The following is a 27,089-nucleotide window of genomic DNA, read 5'->3' as shown; positions in this document are numbered from 1 at the left end:
GAAGAACATGCTGAGAAGAAATCCAGGCATTCAGAGGAATTATTAAAATCACAAATTAAGTCATTTCTATGGACTCTGTGGCAGGAAATATATTTTTAATGAGGAAATTGAAGCTAATATATAACAGCTGTCCTGTTAGCCAGTAAGACTATTAAGGCAGATTAAATAATTAATGAGACTATAGCAACTTGGAAATTTAACCTTTAAAGATTCTCTTATTTATTTCTCTTTTATATCGAGTTGGCCAAAAAGTTCTTTCAGGCTTGTCTGTAAGATGAAAAAACCCAAAATAACTTTTTGGCCAACTCAATATAAAGTCTCTAAACTGATACTGGTTTCCCAGGTGGCTCAGTGGTTAAAAAAAAAAAAAAAAAAAAGATCCTCCTGCCAATGCAGGAGATGTAGGAGACAAAGTTTCAAGCCCTGGGTCAGGAAGGCCCTCTGGAGGAGAAAATGGCAACCCACTGTAGTGTCCTTCCCTGGAAAATTCCATAGACAGAGGAGCCTGGTGAGTCCACGGGCTCGAAAGAGTTGGACACGACTGAGTGAGCACAGCACACAAACTGATTTTTTTTTTTTAAAGCATATTTGGTCACCTTGTGTAGCTTCCATTTATAATTTGCTTTGCTGTAGAGTCATCAGCTATGGAATCTTCAGCAATTTTTCAGTGTCAGACTTTTTCAGGGAGCCGCCAGGAAACTTACTGGATGACCCCCATGCTGGTCAAACCTCCCCAAACTCCCCCTTCTTCGGCACTACCATTGGTTGCCCTAAATTAGCTAAACTGCACCTGACTCACATGCCAATAAGCAAAGAAAAAATAGTGTTGATATAAAGCCACTGAGAATGTGGCAGTAGCTTGATCAGCAATAGTGATCATCAATAAACGACTCAAGAAGTTATCCATAAGTTACTAAAGTAATAGCCTTAGAAAAGTATATGGGAGAACACATGAAAAGGAATGAGAGGAAGGGAGCATTCACACGGTCTAAAAACCCATGCCCCTGCTGTCTTCTACCATCTGTACTGCCGACCAGCAGAAAGATGAGTAGCAGCTGTTTCCAGGGCCCGTCTCAGGCCGTATGTACTCACATTCGTGTTGCACAGCTTGTACTGCCGATAGGCCCCGATGCAGGAGATGGCTGTAGATCTGGTGGGCTGGGAGAAGCTCTGAGCTGCCCTGGGGGCCCCCAGCCCAGGGCTGCTGCTTGCTTCTGGGCTGTGGAAGAGACTGGAGGCTGCAGGGAAGCCTTGGTCATGGGTCAAAGGCAGCTGGTAGACAGAGCCCTCTGAGGCTTGCAGTCCAGAACGCGGGCCACTCTCACTCTGGTACAGAGGTCCATGCTGGTGGGGCTGGTGAGCTGAAGGGTGGTAGCCATGGCTAGAGCCAGATGCCCCCTGGGACCTGGAATTCCGGGATGAGGGCCTCTGCCGCCGAAGCCTCTGGGGTGGGTGTGCAGAGTCTGTCTGCAATGGCAAGATGTACGGGGCTTTCCCATAACCATACTTGCCAGGGCCGATGGGACCTCGAGTCCTGCTCCTAAAGAGAAACACACAAGAGAGGATTTTCATGTTACCCAGAACCTCTGGTCCATGGGAGAGGGGACTGGGTAGCAACAGAAGCCTGGGAGAGAGCCTGTGGTGGAACAGAGAGGCAGCAGGAGGGCTTTCCAGGGGAAGGGTTAGGCCGAAACAGAGGCTCCACAGAGGCTGGAACGCAGAATCAAAGTGGGAATCACCAGTGGGTGATGTGATCGGTAGAAAATGAGGTTAGAACAGTAAGCTGTGGCTAGTATGTGACTTATGTCAGGGAGTTTGGGTGTTTTGTAGGTTGTAGGGAGCCACTGACAGTTTTTTAATTTTTATTGGACTACAATTGATTCACAATGTTGTATTAGTTTCAGATGTACAGCAAAGTGAGTCAGTTATACATATACATGCTGCTGCTGCTAAGTCGCTTCAGTCGTATCCGACTCTGTGTGACCCCATAGACGGTGGCCCACCAGGCTCCCCCGTCCCTGGGATTCTCCAGGCAAGAACACTGGAGTGGGTTGCCATTTCCTTCTCCAATGCGTGAAAGTGAGAAGTGAAAGTGAAGTCGCTCAGTCGTGTCCGACTCTTCGTGACCCCATGGACTGCAGCCCACCAGGCTCCTCCGCCCATGGAATTTTTCAGGCAAGAGTACTGGAGTGGGTGCCATCGCCTTCTCTGATACATATATATGTATCTTTTAGATTCGTTTCGCATATAGGCCATTACAGAGTATTGAATAGAGTTCCCTGTGCTATACAGTCGGTTCTTATTATTAATAGTTATCTATTTTATATATAGTATTTGAGAAAAATAAAGAGAAAATGGTCATTTCAGCCCTAGTAACATCCTGTTCACTTTTCCCCCCCAATAATAGTTAGTGGGGTTTTTTTCTCACTCAACTGTACTAATATTTCAGACCCTGTTTCCATGCCCATTCAGGTAAGAGGAACTTAACTAAGCAACCAAAGACTAATGCAGTCCTGAGCCTTGACTTTCCCTGGGTCAAACTCAATCCCTGAAGAAACTTGAGGAGTTTGAGCAACTGGCTACTCCATCATTTAAGTCAACTCACAAGGAATAATGGGTAAAGGGCCATCTTCACATTCATATGGATCTTTAGGTTTTGCCAAGATCAGTTGCCCTGTGGGATCTTATGACAATTATGTAAACAGAGGTTCCCCACACACCCCCACCAGGGAGAAAAAAATCCCTGATTTATAGCTTCTGTCCATTTCCATGGTGCCAATACTCCCACCATGGCCAATTGATGTGAAGACACAATCAGCTCTAGCAACCAGGGCAACATCAGCTCTAGCACACCACTGCATGCAAATTTATTGTACAACTACTGTTTTCAAAATACAGAGCTCAGAACGATGAAGAAATATAAAAGTGAATCAGATGGGATACCCGAGACCCCAGCCATACAACTGAAAATAACTAGAACATAACACAAGGCAGGGAAACAGCCGTGGAAGCGATACAACAAGCAATGCACTGGTGATCTGAGGCAAGAGGAAGAACTTCTATCTGGGTAATCTCAGAAGGTTTCATCATCACTGATCTGAGAGTGGGGAAGTGAGGTTCCAATATTCTGTGGAAGGATTTAAGTAAGTCACATAACTCTTACTTATTTGTAAAATGACTGAACTGGATTAAATAACTGTGAAGGTCGTTCCAGGTCTAAAATTATATACTTCCATAATTAATTCTACATTTATGTAAAACTGGAAATGTGCCCAAGGGTTCCTACAGGATGGCCCTGTTAAAATAAGCACATTAAAATAGCAATCAAGGTGAAACATTAATTTCTGCCCTCTTGAAGAATTCTTTCTTCACTCTACAGAACCACTGAATATAAAATTTAACAGACCACAACTAATTATTAACATCTTTATCACAAATTGCACCTTCATTCTTAGCTGATATGGTTTCGAATTAAACTGTGCTGGTGTTTATTTTGCCTTTAGGCATTTCTCAATTAATCTCGGCAACACTTAGGACTCTATTAATGATGGGGGTTTCAGAATGCTGCTTTAGGAGACGCAATTAAGAAGTTAGTCATATGTGTGTGTGTGTGTGTGTATACATATATATATATATGTTGGATGTAATTTACTTTTTTCTTCTTGTAGCAGGCCAGGTAAAATGAATGACATCATGCAAAAGTGAAGGAAAGAATTTCTGTGTGTGTGTGTGTCTTTTTTTTTTTTTTAAGATCTGAAAGCCTAATAAAAATTCTAGCTTCAAAGTAAGTATGAGTGGAAACCCCAATGGAAGGTAATAGAGAAATAAACATACGTGGAGTGATGCTTCTCAAATTTGAATGTGCACAAAAGTCTTGTTGGGAGGCATATTCTGACTCAGTAGGTTGGGGAAGGGGCAGGATTCTTCATGTCTAACAAGTTCCCAGGTGATAATGGTGATCCTGGGGTCCATAGACCCACTATTTTGACAAAGTCACAGAATAGAACTGAAATTCCAAGCAAAAGAGTGAGAATTCAACAACATTTGTCAGGTTTAATGGAGAAAGATAGCTATAAAATTGTTTCCAAAACCTCTTAGCCTGTGACACAGACGAAAATTCGGCTGGTTTGAGCCAGGATGCAGTGCTGCAGCTCCATCAGTGAGAGGAGCTGAACCCAGACTGACTTGACCTTGCTCTTGGGAAGTCCAGGAGGCAGAGGGAGAATCTACAGTTGGCCAGTGACTTGTGTAAGCATCTTTTCAAAGGCTGCCCATCACCCCAGAGGGGGTAACATATACATGTGCAAATGTATATTTTTATATGCACAGTGCCTCATGGGAGGCTCTGCCTAGAACCATTCAAAACCCACCCAAACAGCAACACCATTGGAAAGAGGATGATTCAGAAACAAACGACCAGTTAACTCCGATAAACAGACTACAGAGGATGAGCAGCCAATTAGAGAGTGCTTGTGAGAGATATGATTTCTGAATTCTTGACTCAGAACACTTGGACAAGCAGCAGATTCATCCCCACTTGGCCAGGACAAAGTGTGTTTTCCTTACAGCCGGTCAGCGCTAATAATCCTGATGGTTCAGAATGGCCTCTTCCCCACAGGACAGAGTCCATCTGGCCACTTGCAAGGGTAGATTTATGCAGAGTTGGGATAATAAGCACAGATGTGGCCGAGGGGATCTGTGTAGCTGGTTAACCCTTCCAGGGGTGCATGTGGTAGGTGCCTGGGAGCTGTTAGGGTGATCAGTTTTGCTTAATCTCCCCATCACCCAGCTCTGGGATTTTTCCATTTGTCAAAGTCCTAGCTAACTTTGGAAAGTTGGGTCTTGAGAAAGTAACAGAAAAAGCCTGACTTGAAAGTCAAGGACATTGATGTTAGTATTGCAGAGTGGTTAGACTTGGATTTTGAAGCCAAGTTTCCTGGGTTTGAACCCCAGCTCTGCCACCTGCTAATTATGCAATTTGGGTCGGTCACTAGTCCTTTTGGAGATGCTCACTGGGTCATTTGCAGAGATGCGGATGAACCTAGAGAATGTCATACAAACTGAAGTAAGTTAGAAAGAGAAAAACAAATATTGTTTATTAATGCATATATGTGGAATCTAGAAAAATGGTACAGATAAACCTGTTTGCAAGGTAGAAATAGAGACACAGACATAGAGAACAAATATAGATACCAAGGGGGAAGGAGGGGGCATGAATTGGGAGACTGAGGTTGGCATGTATCCACTACTATATATAAAATAGACAACTAATGGGAACCTACTGTATAGCACAGGGAAATCTACTCAGTGCTCTGAGGGCATATATGTATGTTGCTGCTGCTGCTGCTAAGTCGCTTCAGCCGTGTCCGACTCTGTGCGACCCCATAGACGGCAGCCCACCAGGCTCTCCGTCACTGGGATTCTCCAGACAAGAACACTGGAGTGGGTTGTCATTTCCTTCTCCAATGCATGAAAGTGAAAAGTGAAAGTGAAGTCGCTCAGTCGTGTCCGACTCTTCGAGACCCCATGGACTGCAGCCCACCAGGCTCCTCCGTCCATGGGATTTTCCAGGCAAGAGTACTGGAGTGGGGTGCCATCGCCTTCTCTACCTATAGCTGATGGACTTCACTGTACAGCAGAAACTAACAGAACATTATAAAGCAACCATACTCCAAATTAATACAAAAAAGAGAGAGTCACTCTCAGCATTGTGATGTCTCCTTAAATGTTGCATCTCAGATCCAGCCCTGGCCCTGCGTACATTAATAAATAAAGATGATAACAGTGCCTTGCTTCCAGGTTGTTGTAAAACATAAACAACTTAAGTGCAAAGGATTTAAACAATGCCTGACGCAGAGCATGCTTCGTATAAATATTTGCTTTTTTAAAAAATGTTCAAGCTTGGCCATTTACTAGCTCTCCAAACTTGGACAAAAAACACACCCTCTATGTTCTTACCTAGAAAACAAGAGCTACAGCCGCTAGGCTGGTTATAATAAAAGGAACAAACAATAACAAGTGTTGGAGAGGATGCAGAGAAACTGGAACCCTCAGACATTCCTGGTGGGAAGGTAAAATGGTGCAGTCATTTGGAAAACTACCCGGAAGTTCCTCAAAAGTTGCATGGAGTATTTCCATGTGACCCAGCAATCCCAATCCTCCTAGGTATACACCCCAGGGAAATGGAGACGTATGTCTGTGCAGAGACCTGTACTGAACCTTGTACGTGAATGTTCATAACAGCTCTGTTCATAATGGCCAAGACATGGAAAGCACCCAAATGCCTATCACCGGATGAATGGATAAACAAAACATAGTATATCCATACGTCAGATTATTACTCAGCCATAAAACGGATGAAGTACTGATACAGAGTACAACACTGATGAACCTTGACAATATTCTCAGTGAAAAAGGCCAGACACAAAAGGCTACATATCGCATGATTCCATTTATACAAAATGTCCAGAACAAGCAAATTCATAGAGACAGAAAGCAGATTATTGCTTACTAAAATCCCATGGATGGAGGGGCCTGGTAGGCTGCAGTCCATGGGGTCGCTAGGAGTCGGACACGACTGAGCGACTTCATTTTCACTTTTCACTTTCATGCATTGGAGAAGGAAATGGCAACCCACTTCAGTGTTCTTGCCTGGAGAATCCCAGTGACGGACAGCCTGGTGGGCTGCCGTCTATGGGGTCGCACAGAGTCGGATACGACTGAAGCGACTTAGCAGCAGCAGCAGCAGCAGGGGAGACTAGGCAGCAACTGCTAAAGGGTATGGGTTTCTTTGGGGGATGATGGAAATGTTCTGCAATCAGAGAGTGGTGACTATTGCACAACCTTGTGACTATACTAAAAATCACTGAATTATACACTCTAAGTGGTGAATTTTATGGTACATTAATTATCTCAATACAACTGTTATTTTTTTTAATGAGATCATGAATAATTCCCAGCTTATCTACTTACGAAGATGTAAAGATCACATTGAGGTTACCAACAGGAATGCATGTTTTGAATCTGAAAGCAGTTTTTATCACTCATTTTCCATCACTTGTTTCAACAACCTTTAACAAACTTCTGTTGATCTACGAGCTTCATGTGTGATATTTTTTTCTGCTTGTTCACTTTCCAAGCCTGACAACATGAGTAGATGCAGAGCCTCCCTCCCCAACAATGGTAAGAACATGACAGCAAGGGTTCTGCCACCAGGTTCTGGCCTCAGTTCTTCCAATGACCTTCTACGGGTGTCTAGGGAAACTGTTGTTTCTTGAGAAAATGGCTACAAACAGCATTTTGGAAAGAGTAACAAACACATAAAACATTTTCCCTACAACCGGCTGGCTGCCACCCAGGGGCTCATTAAGTGTGATGCTGTCCAGCTTGGTGATGTTAATCCTGACCAGTCAGTGTGATAACTCAAGCAAAGACGCCACATCTAGCTCCCTCTTCCCAGCTCAACACACGAACCCTGAAGTGTGTCATTTATGACTACCATCTGCAACTGACAACACCCACATGTCTACTGCCTGCCCAGACCCCTCTTTTGAGAATAAGTTCCATCGACCTAAGCAACCTCTAGACCAGCACTGCTTCTCACCTGGGAGGTACCTGCAGAATAGCTGGGGATCTTGTCAAAATGCACTTCTGATTTAGGAGGTCGGCCGGTGGGGGTCTGATTCTGCACTTGTAACCACGTCCCAGCTGACATGGATGCTGTGGGTCCCTGGACTATACCTTAATTGCTCTGGACATTCCCGCAGACATCTCAAACTCCACGCATTCAAGCCCAAATTCATCATCTTCACCCCACAAAACAAAGCGTTCTCTTTCTAGCTCTTCCTATACTCTCCTTCTCAGTCATTTTCCCACTTGAGCAAGCATCAGAATCACTTGGAAATTTTACCTAATCGGACCACTCAATCCTGCCTGCAAAGAGTATGATTCAGGAGATTTGGGTGGGGTCTGAGAATCTGCCTTTCCTACAAGTTCCCAAGGGATGCTGATGCTGGTCTGTGGGCCAAACTGCTCTGTTTCACCCCCAAGTACCGCACCATCCCCAGGTCCAAACCCGACCCAAGCCTCCACTCCATAGAATCCGTGTCCTTCTCTTTTGTCCTTCCATTGAGCTCCATGTAATTGTTACAGCCCTGATGTCAGCTTGGTCTTCTATTCTCCTCAACCCTGTGATTGTTAAGTTCAAACTCTTCAGCTCAGCCACCTAGCCTGCACAGCAAAGCTGCTATCACATCTCCTGTCACAGCCTGGTACTAAAGAGACCTGCCACACCACACACCTTGGAGTTTCCCAACAGAACAACCCAATTCATTTCTCCATGCTCTGGCTACGCTGCTTTCTCCTCTAGGCTGCCTTCCCCACCACCATTTTCTGCAACAACCAGCTAGTCACTCTCCAGGACTTAGCTGAGCATTAATTCCTCCATGAAGCTCTTCTGGGTCCAAACCCCACCCCAACCCTCCACTCCCTAGAATCAATGTTCATCTCTTTTGTCCTTCCACCAGACCCCAGGTAACTGTCACAGCATAACAATCTTTTATTACACCAATTTCTTTAGACTGCCTTAGTTTAACAGACTGTAGGCTCCTTCAGAGGAGGGGATATGTCTTATGTGTCTTATATCTCTAGATCCTGGTACAATGGTCGGCATAGAGCAGGTATTCAATAACTGTTGAAAAACTGAAATAACAAATGAATGAATGGCTCCAACCATGACTGCCAAAGCAAGAACAATCTCCTCTTCTCATTGAAAGAAAGTGTGAAAGTGTTAGTTGCTCAGTCGTGTCTGACTCTTTGCAACCTCATGGACTGTAGCCTGCCAGGCTCCTCTGTCCATGGAATTCTCCAGGCAAGAATACTGGAGTGGATTTCCATGCCCTCCTCCAGAGGAACTTCCTGACCCAGGGATTAAATGCAGGGATTCAAACCCAGGGGTTGAATCTGCATTGCAGGCAGATTCTTTACCATCTGAGCCACCAGGGAAGCCCCCACCTTCCCATTACTATCCATGTTTAATTGCCAGTACATGAAATATCCCTCTGTGTAGGAATAAAAGTCTCAACTATTAAGCGAGACCATTCCTGGTATCAAACACCTGGAGAAGAAACAGGTCCTTAGAATGAAACAGAGGATCCAACAGAGGCTGGGACTCAGCTTTATTCTCAAAAGGAGGGAAGAACTAAAAGGTCATGGTGCTCCATGCAAGCCTGTCAGAGCCTGAGAGCCACCCAGGAGAGGTTGTCTGTCAGCTGCTTGCAGATACAGGATGGCATTCCATCTATTGTCTCAGTTCCCAGTATGGAGTAGAACAGGCAGAGAGAGAACCCTGCCTTCTGGAAGCCAGGCTGGTTGTAGGTCTTACACTCTTCATGTTTATTTCCCTTCGAGCTTCGGGCTCAGTCAGGTCTCTGCAAGAGGCCTGGCCTCTCTCAGCTGTGCTAACATGAACCACACATTGGCCCCAGCATCCAACAGAGCAGCAGCCCTTGGGACCAGCCTGTGAGGGTCCCCAGGAGCCTGAGTCTGCCAGCTGGGCAGTGAGGTTGCTGTCCCTGCTCAACTGAAAAGTCTCCTTGTATGCCTTCAGCTCAGAGGTTCCAGGTTTTACAGCATTTAAAGAGGCGCATTCCTTGAAGCAAGCTACCTGAGTTGTTAGGTAAACAGAAGTCAATCCTTCCATAGCAAAGATGGGAAGGAGGCTTGGGAGACAGGATATTACTGGAGATGTTCACAGAACCAAGGGTGGGTGGAAGTTCCTGTATTAGATGCTGTTGAGAAAATCTAAGATCTTTTTAAATCTTAATGTATCTAATGAATAATCTGCATATGATTTAAAGGGATCCATTATGCCACATTTGCACATTGCACTGTTTTTACATATCAAAACTAAGTTCTTCCCAAGCTAATGTTTGGGTGCAAATTTACCTGGCCGGTCTTAGCACCAAAGACAGGTCTGAGGATATGAGAAGCTAAAATCAGAGTCTCCTAGTTACAGATGCGGAGAAGCTGCATCTGAGGATTGCCTCTACACTAGCCTCCAAATTGCGCACATTCTTCTTCCACTCAGCATGCTAAGCGTGGAGAGAGGAAAGGAAGATGTGAGTCACAACTATTATCAAGTGAAATGCTTTTCCCAAAATCCACCAGTTAAAATTTTTTTTTAATTGAAGGACAGTTGATTTACCACGTTGTGTCAGTTTCTGGTGTACAGCAAAGTAATAGACATATATTCATACATACATACATTGGCCTTCCCTGCTGGCTCCGATGGTAAACAATTTGCCTGCCAATGCAGGAGACATGGGTTTGATCCCTGGGTCAGGAAGATCCCTTGGAGAAGGAAATGGTGACCCCCTCCAGCATTCTTGCCTGGAAAATTCCATGGACAAAGGAGACTGGCGGATTACAGACCATGGGGTTCCAAAGAGTGGGACACGACTGAGCACACACACACACGTGTATATACATATATATTTCTTTTCTTTTTCATATTCTTTTCCATTATAGGTTTATTATAAGATATTGACTATAGTTCCCTGTGCTATACAGTAGGTCCTTGTTAATTATCTATTTTATATATAGTAGTGTGTATCTTTGGAGAAGGCAATGGCAACCCACTCCAGTACTCTTGCCTGGAAAATCCCATGGACAGAGGAGCCTGGTGGGCTGTAATCCATGGGGCTGCTTAGAGTCGGAGGCGACTGAGCAACTTCACTTTCACGCATTGGAGGAGGAAATGGCAACCCACTCCAGTGTTCTTGCCTGGAGAATCCCAGGGATGGGGGAGCCTGGTGGGCTGCCGTCTATGGGGTCGCACAGAGTCAGACACGACTGAAGTGACTCAGCAGTAGCAGCAGCAGCAGTGTGTATCTGCTAATCCAAAACTCCTAATTAATCCCCAAATGCGTTTATAAAGAAGTTTTAATAGACATCTTAAAAGATACTGGGCTGCACACATATATATCTACGTATAGAGGCACGAGGGGTCTGAGCTCAGGGGTCCTCAGTGCAGCCTCTTGAACAGGCAGGACACCTGAAACAACCCTCATAGGGCAACGTTTTAAGGAATTAGCCAGTACATCTCTCCCTCTCAGCAATCCCTTCTCTCCCTGAGCAGTGCCTCTAGAATGACCTTGATCATTACAGCACCAGAAAAGAGAAGAACTAAAGGTCAGCAGAAGAGAAGAGGTTTCTTTAGAATCTGAAATCCTGGGCCTTGTCTGGCAAGATCCAAAGCTGGGAGCATAGAGAGCAGAGGTATCGTGTACACTCCAGAATGTGAAGAAGATGCTAAGACTGAAATAATATTCTCAAACCTATAGGAATTAAGAGTTTGGCTAACAGGCACAGGAGGGAGCAACTGAGAGGCAGTAATCAGAGGTTAGGGTAGAATATTCTGCCTGGGGTGGGGAGTAATAGAAACCTCAGATTTGTTTGCTGCTGCTGCTGCTAAGTCGCTTCAGTCGTGTCTGACTCTGTGCAACCCCACAGACGGCCTCCTACCAGGACCCTCTGTCCCTGGGATTCTCCAGGCAAGAACACTGGAGTGGGTTGCCATTTCCTTCTCCAATGCATGAAAGTGAATAGTGAAAGTGAAGTCGCTCAGTCGTGTCCGACTCTTCGCGACCCCATGGACTGCAGCCTACCAGGCTCCTCCGCCCATGGGATTTTCCAGGCAAGAGTACTGGAGTGGGGTGCCATTGCCTTCTCCAAGTAGCCTGAGAATAGAAGGGCCTGCAAGCTTTGTAGGGAAGTCCATGTCCAACATGAGAGGACTTGGGACGGAGGGGCCCACCTGAGCACTAATGGGTCATCCCTAAGGAGTCTTTGTGGTTCTAACAAGAACACAGAGCACATGACCTCTGACTAGAGTACAGGTGGAGACCTCAGGAACAGTTACAGCAAAGGGTGGGAGGCAGTTCATGGAAGCAAAGCAGCAAGCACAAAACAGAACACACTGCACAGAAGCCTCTCATCTGGAGATCCAGGCCTCCCTCAGGGAAAAGCGTACAATTCGAGGGCGGACAGAAATCCTGCGTGAACTAAGTATAAATCACAAAACTGGTCATGTTGGTTGCTGTTGGTTTGTTTGTTTTTTGTTTGTTTTGCTTTGTGTTTTTTGGCCATGCTGCATATGATCATCTGAGCTTCCTGGAGTTGGCAGTTTTCCTGCAGCAGCAGAAACCAAGACTCATGAACCAAACCTAGTTGTAGAAAAATAAATTGCATTTTGCAACTCTGATTTGCTATTGTAAATTTGACACTCAACGTAAGCATCTTTTAACAGGAGAATAACGAGCTAGGTAAATGAAGGTAAACGTCAGAGGACATGCTGGTGGAGTTCAGTGAAGCTGTTTAAAAGAATGAGGCAGATGCATATGTACTGATACAGAATGGTCCCCAAAGTTCCCTGAAATGAAAAAGGACAAGACACAGAGGCACTGAAACATTCACGCTCCCTGTTTGTGTTTAAAAAGAAAGGAGGAAAACATGTATACAAAATATCATATGTATGCTGGATACATTTCTGAACTGATAACAAATGAAATTTTAGGCAAGGATTTCCTCTGAGAAGCAGATTCAGGGTGGAGTTGAAGCAGATGTCTCATTTCTTACCCTTTTGTACTATCATAAAAAAATTTTTTTGTCTTCTGTACAAGTTTTCAATATAGGAAAGTGATATCAAAAAGAATAATACTAAATTGTTTTCCACTGAATTTAAAAAAATGTAGCCCTTTATGGATGTGGGGAAGATCCTAAGAAAGCAAATGCCAAAATTCCTAGGCAGAACTCTCCCTAAAGGTTTTGTCTGCTGTATACACAACGTCACAAAGAGAATACAAGTCAGCAAACTTAATACTTGAATATGGAGGCATTTCAGTTGGACACAAAATACCCATTTATAAATTGTAATCCCCAAAGACAAAAGGAACATAAACAGTTAGGGGAGAAAATATTCTTCTGAAATGTCACTGTCAGTAACTGAAAAGTCATATACTCCCAGAAGATTTTAGATCAACAAGGCCGTCAGAAGCCCTGTGCCAAGCGTCTTTGGAATCTGGATGTGCTTGGGCAACAGAGCCTAGGTAATGAATTGCATTGACTCTGGACATCCAATACAGTAGCTACAGTGATGACAAAAAATGCACCCCAGAGCATATTCCCCGGTTGTCCACGCATCCCGGTCCACGAGGAAGCCGTCAAAGTCAGGACCCGCATGTACTTTTGACTTCTCTCTCCACCAGATTCGTTTTCATAAACACACCCTTTGACCATTACCCTCTATTAAAAAGAAAAAATGCTGATGACTTCGTTCTGCCTAGAAAATAAAGTTCAAACATAGACGGTTTTAAGGCACATTCACTTTGATGCCACATTAAGTCCTTCATCAACGGGTCTCAGTCTCTCTTCTCAGATTCAATTCCAGTCTTCATCCTCTCCTGCCACCAGCCCTATACTTTCCAGGCACAAAAAATCACTCATCATTTTCCAAACACACTGAGCTCTTGTGCCTCCAAGAGCCTGCCTGCAATTCTACCCTACCTACAAACTTCTGAACTGGAGCAGCCTTCTAGCCCAAAATAAACATCAGCACCCGCATGCTTCCCCTAGGCGGCCCCGACACAGTAAGCGCTTTCTATGTCGTTTGCACACTCCTCTGCCACGGCATTAACACTGCATCTTGGTAATGTTGTTGAGTAAAAGGCCTGGCTTCCCCCCAAGTCTTCCAGTCTTTGAGGGCAAGACTTGTCAGTTTCTTATTCCTGTGTGTGTAATCCCTGAGATTAGCAGCGGGTCTGACCCAGAGGCACTCTGTGAATATTTGTTGAAATAACACTTGTTAGAGACCAGAGCTTAATTGCTCACCATTTCTTACCAACGCGTCAACAAAGGTTACCTCTGTGGATCAATTAGTAGAGATATAAAAGCTCTGAGTTCCAATAAGCAAGAAGTCAAGGCAGCCCCACACTTCTGGGTGGGAAACAAAGGGAGTTGATGTGAAATTAAACATCAGTAGCCACTGGCCACCTAGAGAGACCTTGACATTCAAATGCGAGGGGAGGAAGAATGGAAGGGAGCAGCAGTTGAAAAGCAGAAACATGCCTTCACCAAGGGGCTGCGTGATCCGAGGCAAGCTGGAAGGAAAGGAGTCTGCAGCTTAAAGCTGGAAAGAGAGCCCTGTGTTCCTGAAGCTCACCCTGTTCCATTGTGATCACCTGCCAAATGGAGAAAGGATAGCATGTGCTGAGTTCAAAGAGGCTGTGAGCAAATGGTTTAGGTTGAGAGCATATGTCTTCTTAGTTCAGAAGACTGAAAGTCCTGCCAGAGCTGTTCCAGGCAATAAATTCTCTGCTGTCTACAGCAGATAAGAGGCAAAACTCTGACCACTTAGGGAAATAAAAATTAAGATGATGAAAACAAAAGCTTTCCTGATTGTCTACTGGGTGGTACACACTGTCACACACATTAGCTGGTTTAATCAGATCTGCTTGCTCCCCGGAAAGTATTTAAGGTCTGGATTTAAAGACCAACGGAAGAATCAGCGGACAGGTTTGCTCTGAGCCCTCAGGGAAGAAGGATCTCAAAGGCTTATATGTGAGGGAGTGGGGGGCAGGGGGCAGAGGGAGAGAGAGGAAATGACGAATTTGTTTTAATAAGAGTAAAGGAACGAGGTCTTTTCACCAATGGATTCAGGGGCACTAGCAGGAACCAAGATGCTTGAAATCTAGCAAAGGAAGTAGAATGGTGGTTTGGGAGCAACTGAGTTTAGGCATTGAAACATGTATAATATGTATGAAACGAGTCGCCAGTCCAGGTTCGATGCACGATACTGGATGCTTGGGGCTGGTGCACTGGGACGACCCAGAGGGAGGGTATGGGGAGGGAGGAGAGAGGAGGGTTCAGGATGGGGAGCACGGGTATACCTGTGGCGGATTCATTTTGATATTTGGCAAAACTAATACAATATTGTAAAGTTTAAAAATAAAATAAAAATAAAAAAAAAGAAAGGCTAAGCAACTTGCCCAAGATCACACAGCTAGTAAGCAGGCAAAGCCAGAATTTGAATATAGTACTGGTTTTGTTTATGATCATGGGTAATGTATGTTGATAGAGGGAAAATAGTCTGCAGGAAAAAAAAAGGCCTTTCTTTGTGCCAGGAATCCAAGCCCTGAGAAAACCTTCTTCTCAGTGACCCCACCCAACTGCTGGCATCCCAGACAGTGAAGACAGTGAGCACTGTTCCCCCCCACCTCCACACACCCCAAATATAAAACAGCCTTCAGAACAGACCCAGTCCTTCTGGGGCAAGGATCTCAGGAGAGACCTGGACTCTGATTTATTAATAGATCTTGCCATCAGGTGCTTCTCCTTGTCTAAAGGATGGTGTTTGGAGGCCAGTCAAGCATCCCTGAGGACAAGTCACCACAGTGTTGATGGTGCTGCTGCACATCTGAATGATACTGGGTTTCCAGGACTGAGCTTCAGGTGCTTATGCAGTATGGGCCCCGAGGGGTGGAATAAGGGCATGGCCGGCGAGGGCGGGGGGCAGTCTTCAAGGAAACCAACTTCAGACCAATAGAAAGCAATAGCACCCACTGCCTGCACGGCTGCCACCTGTAGTTGAGCAGTTATTCACTCCACCAGGACACCTGGGTGTTGAAATGCAGTGTCTTCCCAGTGGGGGGATGGACCTAATCAGAGGAAGAGGCATCCGCTTTGGATTCACACAAAGGCAAAAGCTGAGCTGGTGGAGGTTTACCAGAGACAATTTCAGTCAAGACTAAGTTAACATTCGATTGCTCAGAGAAAGATGGAGGCCCCACCCTGTTTCATACTGGGCAGGGCATCCCTGAAGATGAGGAAAATAAGAGATCAACTGAGACAGGGGTGGTAACCGGGGCAATAGAGAGCTCCTGGGTACTCCATCAAACCATCCAGGTCGCCACTTAACTACCTTGTGATCCTGGGTCAGTCAGGCCACATTTCCTATCTCCAGTGGCAAAATGGAATAATGGTACCTACCTCATCAGTGGTTGCCGTGAGGGTTAAACAAAATAATGAAGGTAAAGGGCCTAGCCCTTGTGGACTCTCTGTAAATGGTGGTTACCATGACAGCTGAACTGTCCCCAAGAAGAGAGACACGGAGCCTGCAACCTTCACACATGAGGGTCACTGCAGAGGCAGACAGCCAAATGGGGGCAGGGAGGTAGAGCCTGGATTTGCACGAAAGAACAGTAAATGCATTCATTTCTCCAGCTTAACTGAGACGAGCCCTCTTGAGAATCAAACCTGTTGCTGGTGTGTGTTGTGATCTGCACCTGAGCAGCCCTGGGGGACTCAGGGGCTTAAAAGGGAGACCAAAGGAGATGACCTGTGGGGCACAGTACCTGGCCAGGCAGGCGCTGAGCAAACGCGAGCTCCTAACCCCTCTCCCCGGGGCCTCTCAAACAGTGCTCTCTGCCCAGAGGCTGACCCCCAGCAGGTTGAAGCAAACAGAAGGACTATTCTCTATATCTGCTGCTGAGTTTAATAATGGAGCAATAATGTGTTGATGACGCAACTTACATTTCCTGAGCATTTTTTATGTGACTCGTCCATGGAGGAAGCAACGGTGTTTCTCTCAGGTTCTGAATGTCTCCTCTTTTACACATACCACTTAATGTGTACCTATGTACCATGTATATTTTTTATTTATTTTAAATATGAAATATTTCTAATGTGTGTGAAAAAAATTCATAACATTCTCACTTGAATTAGACAAGTTTTTTTTTTTTGGGGGGGGTGCAGGTCTGTTACCCTCAGTTAATTGAAGGAAAAAGGGATTTGTCCTAGACCTTACTCCATCCCCTCAAATAGCATCATGTACTTACATAAATTCAGTATTCAGATCGCAGCAACTTACTGAACACCTGCCAAATGGTTTATACATGTTATCCATTAACTCTCACTGCAAACAGTAACGTGGGTCATTACTCCAATTTTATACATAAGGAAACTGAGTCTAAAAGATATTAAACAACTTTCCAAGATATAAAGTCTACATGAATGGATATTACTGTGATATTAACAAATGTTACTGAACGAATGAATGAATGGTAAGCTCTTAAGGAGCTTAAACTGCTGCAACAGAGTACAGCTTATAAATACCAAATGCCATTCACCAAGGATTACAGGGATGGACTGCTTGGAATGAGAATTTACTGGAAAACAGGGTGGGGGAAATTACTGCTTCCCTCCACATCCAGAAAGAAAACATTTTTAGCACTAGCCCACATGTTCTCATCACTGAGGAAAAGGGAAATCTTAGCTAACTGCTGCTGGATCCACAAGGCCCACGAGGGACTAAGTGTTTCTATAGGAAAAAGAAAACAATGCATGCCTGGAAGTCAAACCATAAAGAGGGAAAGGAAGTCTCTGGGGCAAGGCCTGATCTTGACCTAGGCCTGATGTAGAGGGCATGAGGCCGAGAAATAAGTCAGGGGACAGGAAGAAAGAACTATACAGTGGTTAAGAGCAGAGGCTTAGAGCCAAACTCCGGTTCAAAGCCCTGTTCTCCAAACTATTAGCTCTGGGCCCCAAGGCTCATTACTTCATCTCTCTGAGTGCAGAGTTCTTGTACTTAAAAAAGAAGGATAATATGGATTACTTTATGCATTATAGTCCCTAGAGGTTTAGCTCAGAGCCTTCAATGCTGCATATGTTTCCTATAGCTGCTCTACAAACTACCACAAACTCGGTGGCTAAAAACAACAGAAATTGATTGTCTCACACTTCTGAAGGCCAGAAGTTCGAGATGAGGGTCAATGGACCGAAATGGAGTTGTTGGCAGGGCTGTGCTCCCTCAGGAAGCTCTGAGGAGTCTCTTTTCTGGCCTCTTTTGGCTTCTGGTGGCAGCCAGCTTTCCTTGGCTTGTGGCCCCATCCCTCCCATTTTCAAGAACAGCACCTTCACCTCTCCTCTGTGTGTCTGGGTATCAAATTTCTGTCTGCCCATCTCTTATAAGGACACTCATGGTTGCATGCAGGGCCCACCAGGATAATCTCCCCATCTCAAGATCCTTCATTATATCTGCAAAGGCTTTTTCATTTCTAAATAAGTTAGCATTTTCAGGCTCTAGAGGACTCCATACCTTTGGGGTGGGTGGGGGGAGAGAGCTGTATTCAGCCTGTTACACACAGTAAACCCTCAATAAACATCCACTGTGGCTGCCCTCATTACAATTAACAGAGATGAGCCAGAAGGGCTATATGCCCAGGGAAGTGCACATAGTTAAGGTAAGAAAGTAAGGACTCGAAATGCTCTTGAGGGGCTGTTAGTACTGAACCATGGAAACCAACAGTGAGGCCATAGCCTCTGCATTCCAAACTCTCTCACAGGTAAATTACCTGCATCCACATTGCAGGCTTGGAGTGGGAAGAGTGAAGCGGCTGGGGTCAGGCAATCCTGGGCTCTGATCCGCTCCACCACTTAAAGGAGCAAGACGCTGGGGATCTTTCGACCTCAGTTCAGTGGTCTCAACTGTAAAACAGGGCTGCTTAAGGTTCAAATACACATGTGACTAATGTAGCACATAGCAGGTGCTACAAAAATAATTTCCTTTACTACAACTAAATCAGCAACGTGTGCAGGAAGCGGGTGGCTAAAGCAGATGACGGTAATGCCACACATACGAGATGTACTCCCCCACCATGCTCACACAAAGGCCTCTCTGACTGCCACCAGGCGAGCATCCAAGGAGAAGCCCTAGGGGTCCCGGATGCAAGGTTGAGATCCCCTTCTGGGACACACATATTGCTGTCAGGCTTTTTCCAGAGCCCATCACCCTTCTCTTCTGGAACCCTGAGTTATGAATGACTTGGAGGGGATTCAATGCAGCATTCTTATGGCAAATGTGATCTTTGTTCTGATAACTAATGAAATACTTCTGACACTTAATGAAATGCCACAAGAAAGGAACAAGGGCTCTTTGGAGCCTTGTCTGCGAGCAGAGTCACTCAAGCTTAAAATCTGGCTCCAATCTCTCCTAACCTACAGGCAGAAGCGTACATACCAGTGGGCCCGGCTCTGTTACAAACGCTCGCACCGAAAAGGGGCTAAGGTTTCAGATTCAGGAACCGAAGCATATTAAAACACCGTCTATCTGGTTAGCATCAACAGGTAACTTCATGTCAAACAATTCAGGGACTAAGTGGAAATCCTGCTTTCAAAGGAGGAAAAGAAACAAAACTGTCCTTGCAGGAAGAAAACAAAAAACACTGAAAATATAGAGTCTGCATTTTAAAAACAGATGTACCTGCTTGCTCTGCTAACTGCCCAGATTATCAGGGAGATTTTCCAAGGAGAAACACAGACAAGGCCAAAAGCTTTCCCGTCTTTTGCTGTGTGGTTTTTGCCCCCCTTGAATGTAACAAGACTCCCTAAGTTTCAACAGAGGGTCAGGAAAATGGCATGTGGCTTTGTGAAGTTTAATTAACAGCAAAATTTCCTATCCAGCATCATGAAGGGGCCTACTCAGCTCCAGGGGCCCTTGGGACAGAAATAACATATTGCTCCAGAGTTATTGATGATGAAATGCAAATGGCCTCCAAGAAAGTGAGCAGGAAAGGAGGAGCTAAAAATACAACTGATTCTTACCCATAAGCCAAAGACAATTCCCCGAAGAGGTAGGAAATGGAGGGACAGCCTAGGATCTAGGGCTGATCCTGTCTGTCCTGTTTCGAAACAACAGACCTTTCAAGCAAACACACATACATATACACTCCATGTTCACACACACATGCATGCACAGACAAGATGTTACAGAAAAGATACAAGGCTCTAAAAACCCAGGGTGATCTGGTCAGTGATAATAAAATTATCAAGCCATGTTGGTTTTGAATCGTGTCTTGTATTTTTGAAGTACTTTTACAGTTGTTACCTCAACTGACCCTCTCTGCAGGACTGTATGGAAGACAGACGACAAATAATTATGCAGATTTTATAGATTAGATGAAGTGATTCCCCAAGGTCATCCAGTTAGCAAATGATGGCCATGACACAGGAAGAGGGTGTAATGACTCCCAGCCCGGAGCTTCTCCAAGCGAGGAAACACATGCAGATGCCTCCAATAGAAAAGGTCCAGGGGGAGACCAAGAAGAGGGGCTCAGACGTGTGGACGGCACTTTTAAGAAAAACTCACGTGATGGGGCAGAAGTCTGAACGGTGGGTTATGTTGTGGATTCAGAGAGAGGGAGAGCGAGAAAGCCATCACATTCCTGAACATGTTGGAAAACAGGTCTGAGAGCCATGCCTCCCAGCCACCATCCCTCCATCACTGCGGATGGTAGAAGGACGGTGGGAGCATTTAAAAGAGCAACCCAACTGGACCACAACAACACATCAACATCAGGCCAGAGACCTTAATGACTGGATAAAATCCCTTCATTTTATAAACATGTAAACCAAGGCTCAGAGAAATGAGGTGACTTCCCCAAGATCAAAGCGTTAGCGAGAGCTGGGGACTGGACCCTGGACTCTGGACTGGAATACAGAGTTCCTTATTCTATGCCAGCTGCCCTGGGCAACTAATATGTTTAACTTCATTATCACTGTCCTGATTAACACCGCCTGTCCGAAGAAGAGCACATGAGGGCATGATGGGGAATGCATCCTTCTTGTTCTTTGTTCTGCTGAAACCTGTGCTGCTGGATTTCCCATAAACAACCAGGCATGATATGCGGAAGTGGCTGGTGGTTCTGCTAGCAAAGAAACTGTCCTATTACTAGGGTATTCTCAAGACCCCCAAATGCATGTACATTATGATAGGCTGGCTAATGCTCCCCACCCCACCCCACTCCATCCCAAGATGCCCACATACTAATCCCCAGAACCTGTGAAAAGTAACTTTATGTGGCAAAGGGATTTTTGCAGGTGTGCTAAAGATTTTGAAATGAGGAGATTATTCTGGATTATCTGAGTGGGTGTCATGTAATTACAAGGGTCCTTATAAAAGGAGAAGATCAGTGGATAAGAGTTAGAGAAGGAGATGAGATGACAGAGGCAAGAGGGCTGAGTGACGGGAGGAAAAATCCTCAGGCCAAGGAAGGCAGGCTGACTCCACAAGCTGGAAAAGAGAAGGAAAAAAATCCTCCTCTGAAGCCCCAAGAAGGAAAATAGCCCTTCCAATACCTTGATTTTAGACTTCTGAGTTCCAGACCGTAAGAGAAAAACTTGTGCTGTTTTTCGTCAACCAAATCTGTGGTCAGTGTTACAGCATCAATAGGAGACTGGAACACCTATTGCAAACCTGGAGGAGCAAGCCCAGGCTCCCAGGCAGCAAACCCTAGCTCCCTAAGCTTTACAGAGAGGGGGCAGGGGGTGGCAGAGCCAAATATTGTGAAAAATCCCAAGGGCATTAAGAGATTTAAACCAACTATACAAAGGAGACGTCATCTTGCTTTAAGATGGAAAAGAGTTGGTTTTCCATGTTTACAGGGACTGCCTCTCTCAGAGAAATTCTATTTCAGTCCCCTTAGGACTGCCTGATAACCCCTCCTTGGAAAGGAGCCTGTGGACTTAACCAGTCTCGCCTGCACACACCCTCATATACAGCCTGTGCTCCAGCCCCATCAGACCACTGAGAACTTCCAGAACGTGACAGGCTCACCATGCCCTCGCAGTTTGCTTTTTGGGGAATGACCTCTGCTAAAATCCTTCTTCTTCAAAATTCAGTTCAGTCATCACTGCCTCTGTGATGCTTTCTCTGGCTCCCCAGGCCTCCTTCTGCCCCTCCCTTCCTTCCCCACACCCTGAGTATCCCTCTTAAGAGAGCACTTGGTGAATGTCTGCTTGTCTCCCTCCCCGACCCCACCAGCATGCACTCCTTGAAGTCAAGGAGACTTTGTTCCTCTTGCATCACCAAACCACTGCCATCTCCCATCCATACCAAGTACTTCCCAGCTCTTTCCCACCTGAGTAATGCAAAGTCACCCCACAAGGCAGTACTTCCACCACCAGGTATCTTAATTCTCCAAGAATGAGCTCCACCTCTGTGTTCCTGCAACCCTTCACTCACCCCACAGGCAGGATACTCACTACACTGCATTCTGGTGGTTATCCCTGGGCTGTTTGCTCATTAGGTGTGGAGGTCCTTGAAAACCACACCTCCTTTCCCTGACTATCCCTCTGTATTTAGCACAGGGCCTGGTTCATAACAAATACACCAGGAACGTTGATTGAATTAAAACGAAAATGAAACACAAAACGGTAATGCCCGGGTCATCTCTCTGAATTAAGCCCTGTAATTCAGAGGAAGCCTTTAAAAGCAAATACTTAATGTGAAAACTTTTGCATGGCCAGCTGTTGACCATGGCTAGCTGGTTTCCCCTGTGATCCCACACAGATTTTGGAGTTCACGGTAGAGATGGTTTCAGTGTTACTAGATATTGGGTTGGCCAAAAAGTTTGGATTTTTCCATGTTACAGACAACCCAAACGAATTTTTCGGCCAACCCAAAATGTAACATTATATACAGTCATTATATATGTAAGTTATTACTAAGAGTTTTGGGGGTAAATATTGGAGAAATTTTTCATTTTGCATCTCAAACAGAGAAGTATTAGTTTACCAAACTTAGTTTAAGTCATGAGTATTACCTTTAACTTTGAAAAAGGCTCTCTAGAAGGGCAAGTCTGGGAGGAATATGGTAAGTACAGATGAGTTTAATGAGAGTTCTAATTGGGACTATCTAACACTTTACTGCCCAGCCTCTAAATTCATAACGGGAATTAGATTTATAATTTTCTGAGCAAGTACTATGGCCTGGGCAATGCAAATATTATTTCATTTCAAGATTCAACAATCCCACATGATAGGTATTACTATTGCTGCTCTTGTTTTTTGTTTTGTTTTTTTAATTTATTTAATTGGAGGCTAATTACTTTACAATATTGTAGTGGTTTTGCCATACATGGACATGAATCAACCATGGGTGTACATGTGTCTTTTGGACTCTGTGGGAGAAGGCAAGGGTGGGATGATTTGAGAGCACAGCATTAGAACATGTATCTTATCATATGCTGCTCTTATTTGAAAGATGAAGCCCCTGAGGTTCAGAGGAGTTAAGTACCTTTAGGCTGCTTGGGAGAGCACCAGTCAGTGATGACACGATTTCTAAGGTTTTTTAAAGTGTGAGTGTGTGTGTTTTAATGAGACAAAGATCTGATATGGCAAACAAATGGTAGACTCTTTCCACATAATTCCAGCCAAGTAAATTCTATTTATTCATCAAGGTTGGGTTCAAATTCTATCTGTTCTGTGCAGTATTTCCTGACAGCTCCATCCCAGAAGGACTTCCCAATCTTCCTGAACTCTGGTCACATCTTTACTGTTTTCTGGCCCTTTCAGTGCTCTGTGGGTTTCCCCTCATCCCCAGTCTCAGTGTCAGGCCCACAAGGACAAGGACCATGGCTTCCAACTTTTTTGAACCCCTCTGGTGCCCAGGACTACATGCAAGGATTTCCCCGGTAAGAGAGCTAAACACTGCAAGGAAGAGAAGCAGTTCTTTTAAATCTCGACTACCAAACCTCACGCACTTTTCAAGACATGTCTCTAACCTCCACTTAGCTTTTCTGGACCACACCTGCTGGAAACGAGAAGCCTCACTTTTAAAACGCCCGTTTGAAAAATACTCATTTCAGCTGTGGTACATATACACAATGGAGTATTACTCAGCCATTAAAAAGATTACATTTGAATCAGTTCTAATGAGATGGATGAAACTGGAGCCTATTATACAGAATGAAGTAAGCCAGAAAGAAAAACACTAATACAGTATATTAACACATATATATGGAATTTAGAAAGATGGTAACGATAACCCTGTATGCGAGACAGCAAAATAGCCACACATGTATAGAACAGTCTTTTGGACTCTGTGGGAGAGGGCGAGGGTGGGATGATTTGGGAGAATGGCATTGAAACATGTATAATATCATATAAGAAACAAACTGCCAGTCCAGGTTTGATGCAGGATACAGGATGCTTGGGGCTGGTACACTGGGATGACCCAGAGGGATGGTACAGGGAGGGAGGAGGGAGGGGGGTTCAGGATGGGGAACACGTGTACACCCGTGGCAGATTCATGTTGATGTATGGCAAAACCAATACAATATTGTAAAGTTAAAAAAAAAAGCCACTAAAAAAAAAGTATATTCAATAAAAAATTACATTAAAATTTTATACAAAATAAAATGAGCCAGAAGCAAAAAAAAAAAAAAAAAAAGAAAGAAAAGTACTCATTTCAGAGACAAGAGCTTTAGTGCTGGACTCTGACAAATCTACTGAGAATTCTGGTTCTGTTGCTTCTGAAGTGGGTGACCTTGATGGAGTCACTTCATTCCTGAGTCTCAGTTTCCTCATTTGTAAAATGTGAGTCTTTGCAACCTCCTCATAGGGCCATGTGAGCTGTAAACATTGGGTTGACCAAAAAGTTCATTTGGGCTTCTCTGTACCACCTTATGGAAAAGCCTGAACAAACTTTTTGGCCAAGCCAGTATTACAGTGCATTCGACATAGCACGTGTACATATGAAAGCTCCAAAATGGTAGCCATCACTATTACCATGACTATTTCAACACACTGCCTTGTCCGGAAGGCATTTACACTCATGTGTTTTCCAACTTTCTAGAGCAGTGGTTCTCAAACTCTGGAGCATACTGAAATCATTTAAAATAAAGCTACACAGGTCACAGCACAGACCTACAGATAGAATCCTCATTACGCAAGGGAGAGAGTGGGGGTTGGGCAACTCCACTTTTTTTTTAGAACTTCTTTATGCTATTTTTTATTTTTTAAATTAATTTTTATTGGAGTATAGTTGCTTTACAATGTTGTGCTAGTTCCTATGGCAAAGTGCATCTGCTATACATACAGCCCCTCTCTTTTGGGTTTCCTTCCCATTTAGGTCACCACAGAGCACTGATTACAGTTCTCTGGGCTATACAGTCGGTTCTCATTAATTACCTATTTATACATATGGGCAACCCCACTTTTAACAAACCTCCCCACCCCACTGCAAGTGATTCCAGGTGCTCACCAAACCTGGAAAATTCTGCTGGACAATACTGATTCCTAAATGACTTACCACGGAACCTGGAGGTTCCAAAGAGATACTTCCAGATCAGTGGTTCCCAACCTTGGCTGGATTGACATTATATAGATATCCGAGCATAACCCTCTGAGATCCAGATGTTCATCTGGGATGTAACCAGAGTGTCAAGACTTCTAAAAGATGGGCAAAGGATTCTTATGGTCAACAGAGGCTGAAAACCATTGCTGCATTTGGATCTAGACCCTGGATTTCTACAGCAAGGCCTCTGAGGCTTCAACCAGAGAAGCTCAGCTTTTGTCTGTGTGACAAACTGAGCCTCTACCTAAGACTGATTTTGCAGACAGGATTCTTACGCTTCAAAAAAGAGTTAAGTTTGGTATGGCAGAAACCAACATGACATTGTAAAGCAATTATCCTCCAACTAAAAATAAAAAAAAAGTTAAAGTGGAGTCTGTCATACAGAAGGAGAAAAACAAGTATCATATATTAACGCATATATATGGAGTCCAGAAAAATGGTACAGATGAACCTATTCACAGGAGAGGAATGGAGAGGCAGCTGTAGAAAATGGACTCGTGGACACAGCAGGGGAAGGAGAGAGAGTAGTGCTCACATATATACACGACCATGCGTAAACCGACAGCTAGTGGGAAGCTGTTCTATAACAGAGAGCTCAGCTCAGTGCACTGTGATGACCCAGCAGGGCGAGATGGCACGGGGAGGCTCAAGGAGGGAATATATGTATATTACAGCTGACTCACATTATTATACCGCAGAAATAAACACAACATTGTAAAGAAATTATTCTCCAATTAAAAAAATTTTTTTTAAAGAATACAAAAAAAAAGTTACACTTGCAAACAGCTGCTCTAACTGTCAGTAAGAACCTGGAGCATCCCTAATCTGGTTTTTATACCTTTGTGTCTGTCTGGGGCCTTACAACATATTAGATGCTTAATAAATATTTGTTAGAAGGTTGTATCATTTTGTTTTATTTGTCAGCTGGCTCCAGTTAGGTTTTCAGTTGGCCAGCATAACAACCTAACAGTTTCTTAAACATCTAAACCCCCAATGGCCTCTGCTTCAAACCTTGAACCTGAAACAGAGAGTTAGGCAAACAGCCATCCAGAGAACACACTGACATCTCTTCTGGGGTCACATATGCTATGCAAGTTCCTAATGACTAATAAATATAAGCAAATGTGATTTTCGTCAGCTAGGAAGAGCTCGACATTTGTCAGCAGTGTGGGTCTTCCAGGCTAATATTTGGATTGTTTCATCTGAAACTGTCAAATTACAAAAGCATGATAGAAACTTGTAGGAACTTCATAGTAAACAGTAATTGGCCCCTTGTCAATAAGTTAGAAGAAAAAAAAATTCCTGCTGCCAAAATGCATGGGCTGGAATGCCTGCAGCCCAGGCCTGCAGCCAACTGGAGCCTGTTCCCCAGGCAGCTCTCCTGGGTTCTCAACCACAGAGGCTGGAAGAGAAGTCCCTAGTACTCCACGGATCTGGGAGTTAGTTCAGTTCAGTTCAGTTCAGTTGCTCAGTTGTGTCCGACTCTTTGCGACCCCATGAATCGAAGCACGCCAGGCCTCCTTGTCCATCACCAACTCCCGGAGTTCACTCAAACTCATGTCTATCGAGTCGGTGATGCCATCCAGCCATCTCATCCTCTGTCGTCCCCTTCTCCTCCTGCCCACAATCCCTCCCAGCATCAGAGTCTTTTCCAATGAGTCAACTCTTCACATGAGGTGGCCAAAGTATTGGAATTTCAGTTTCACATCAGTCCTTCCAAAGAACACCCAGGACTGATCTCCTTTAGAATGGACTGGTTGGATCTCCTTGCAGTCCAAGGGACTCTCAAGAGTCTTCTCCAATACCACAGTTCAAAAGCATCAATTCTTCCACACTCAGCTTTCTTCACAGTCCAACTCTCACATCCATACATGACCACTGGAAACACCATAGCCTTAAC

At 44.5% G+C, this 27,089-nt stretch overlaps 1 protein-coding gene across 3 annotated transcripts in view; it reads right to left on the bottom strand.

Moving 5' to 3' along the window:
* Positions 1 to 27,089, bottom strand: part of THSD4 (thrombospondin type 1 domain containing 4) — a 677,746-nt gene that overhangs the window by 544,094 nt on the left and 106,563 nt on the right. For all 3 annotated transcript variants that reach the window (XM_059890602.1, XM_059890601.1, XM_059890603.1), the window contains exon 5: positions 1,093 to 1,540. In XM_059890602.1, the coding sequence (XP_059746585.1) occupies positions 1,093 to 1,540 (448 nt within the window). The remainder of the gene's footprint in view (positions 1 to 1,092; positions 1,541 to 27,089) is intronic.

This window comes from Bos taurus, chromosome 10 (genome assembly GCF_002263795.3).
Source record: "Bos taurus isolate L1 Dominette 01449 registration number 42190680 breed Hereford chromosome 10, ARS-UCD2.0, whole genome shotgun sequence".
NCBI classification, from domain to species: domain Eukaryota; kingdom Metazoa; phylum Chordata; class Mammalia; order Artiodactyla; family Bovidae; genus Bos; species Bos taurus.
The sequence above is the reverse complement of the archived record's forward strand: the minus strand, read 5'-3'. Positions and strand labels throughout refer to the sequence as shown.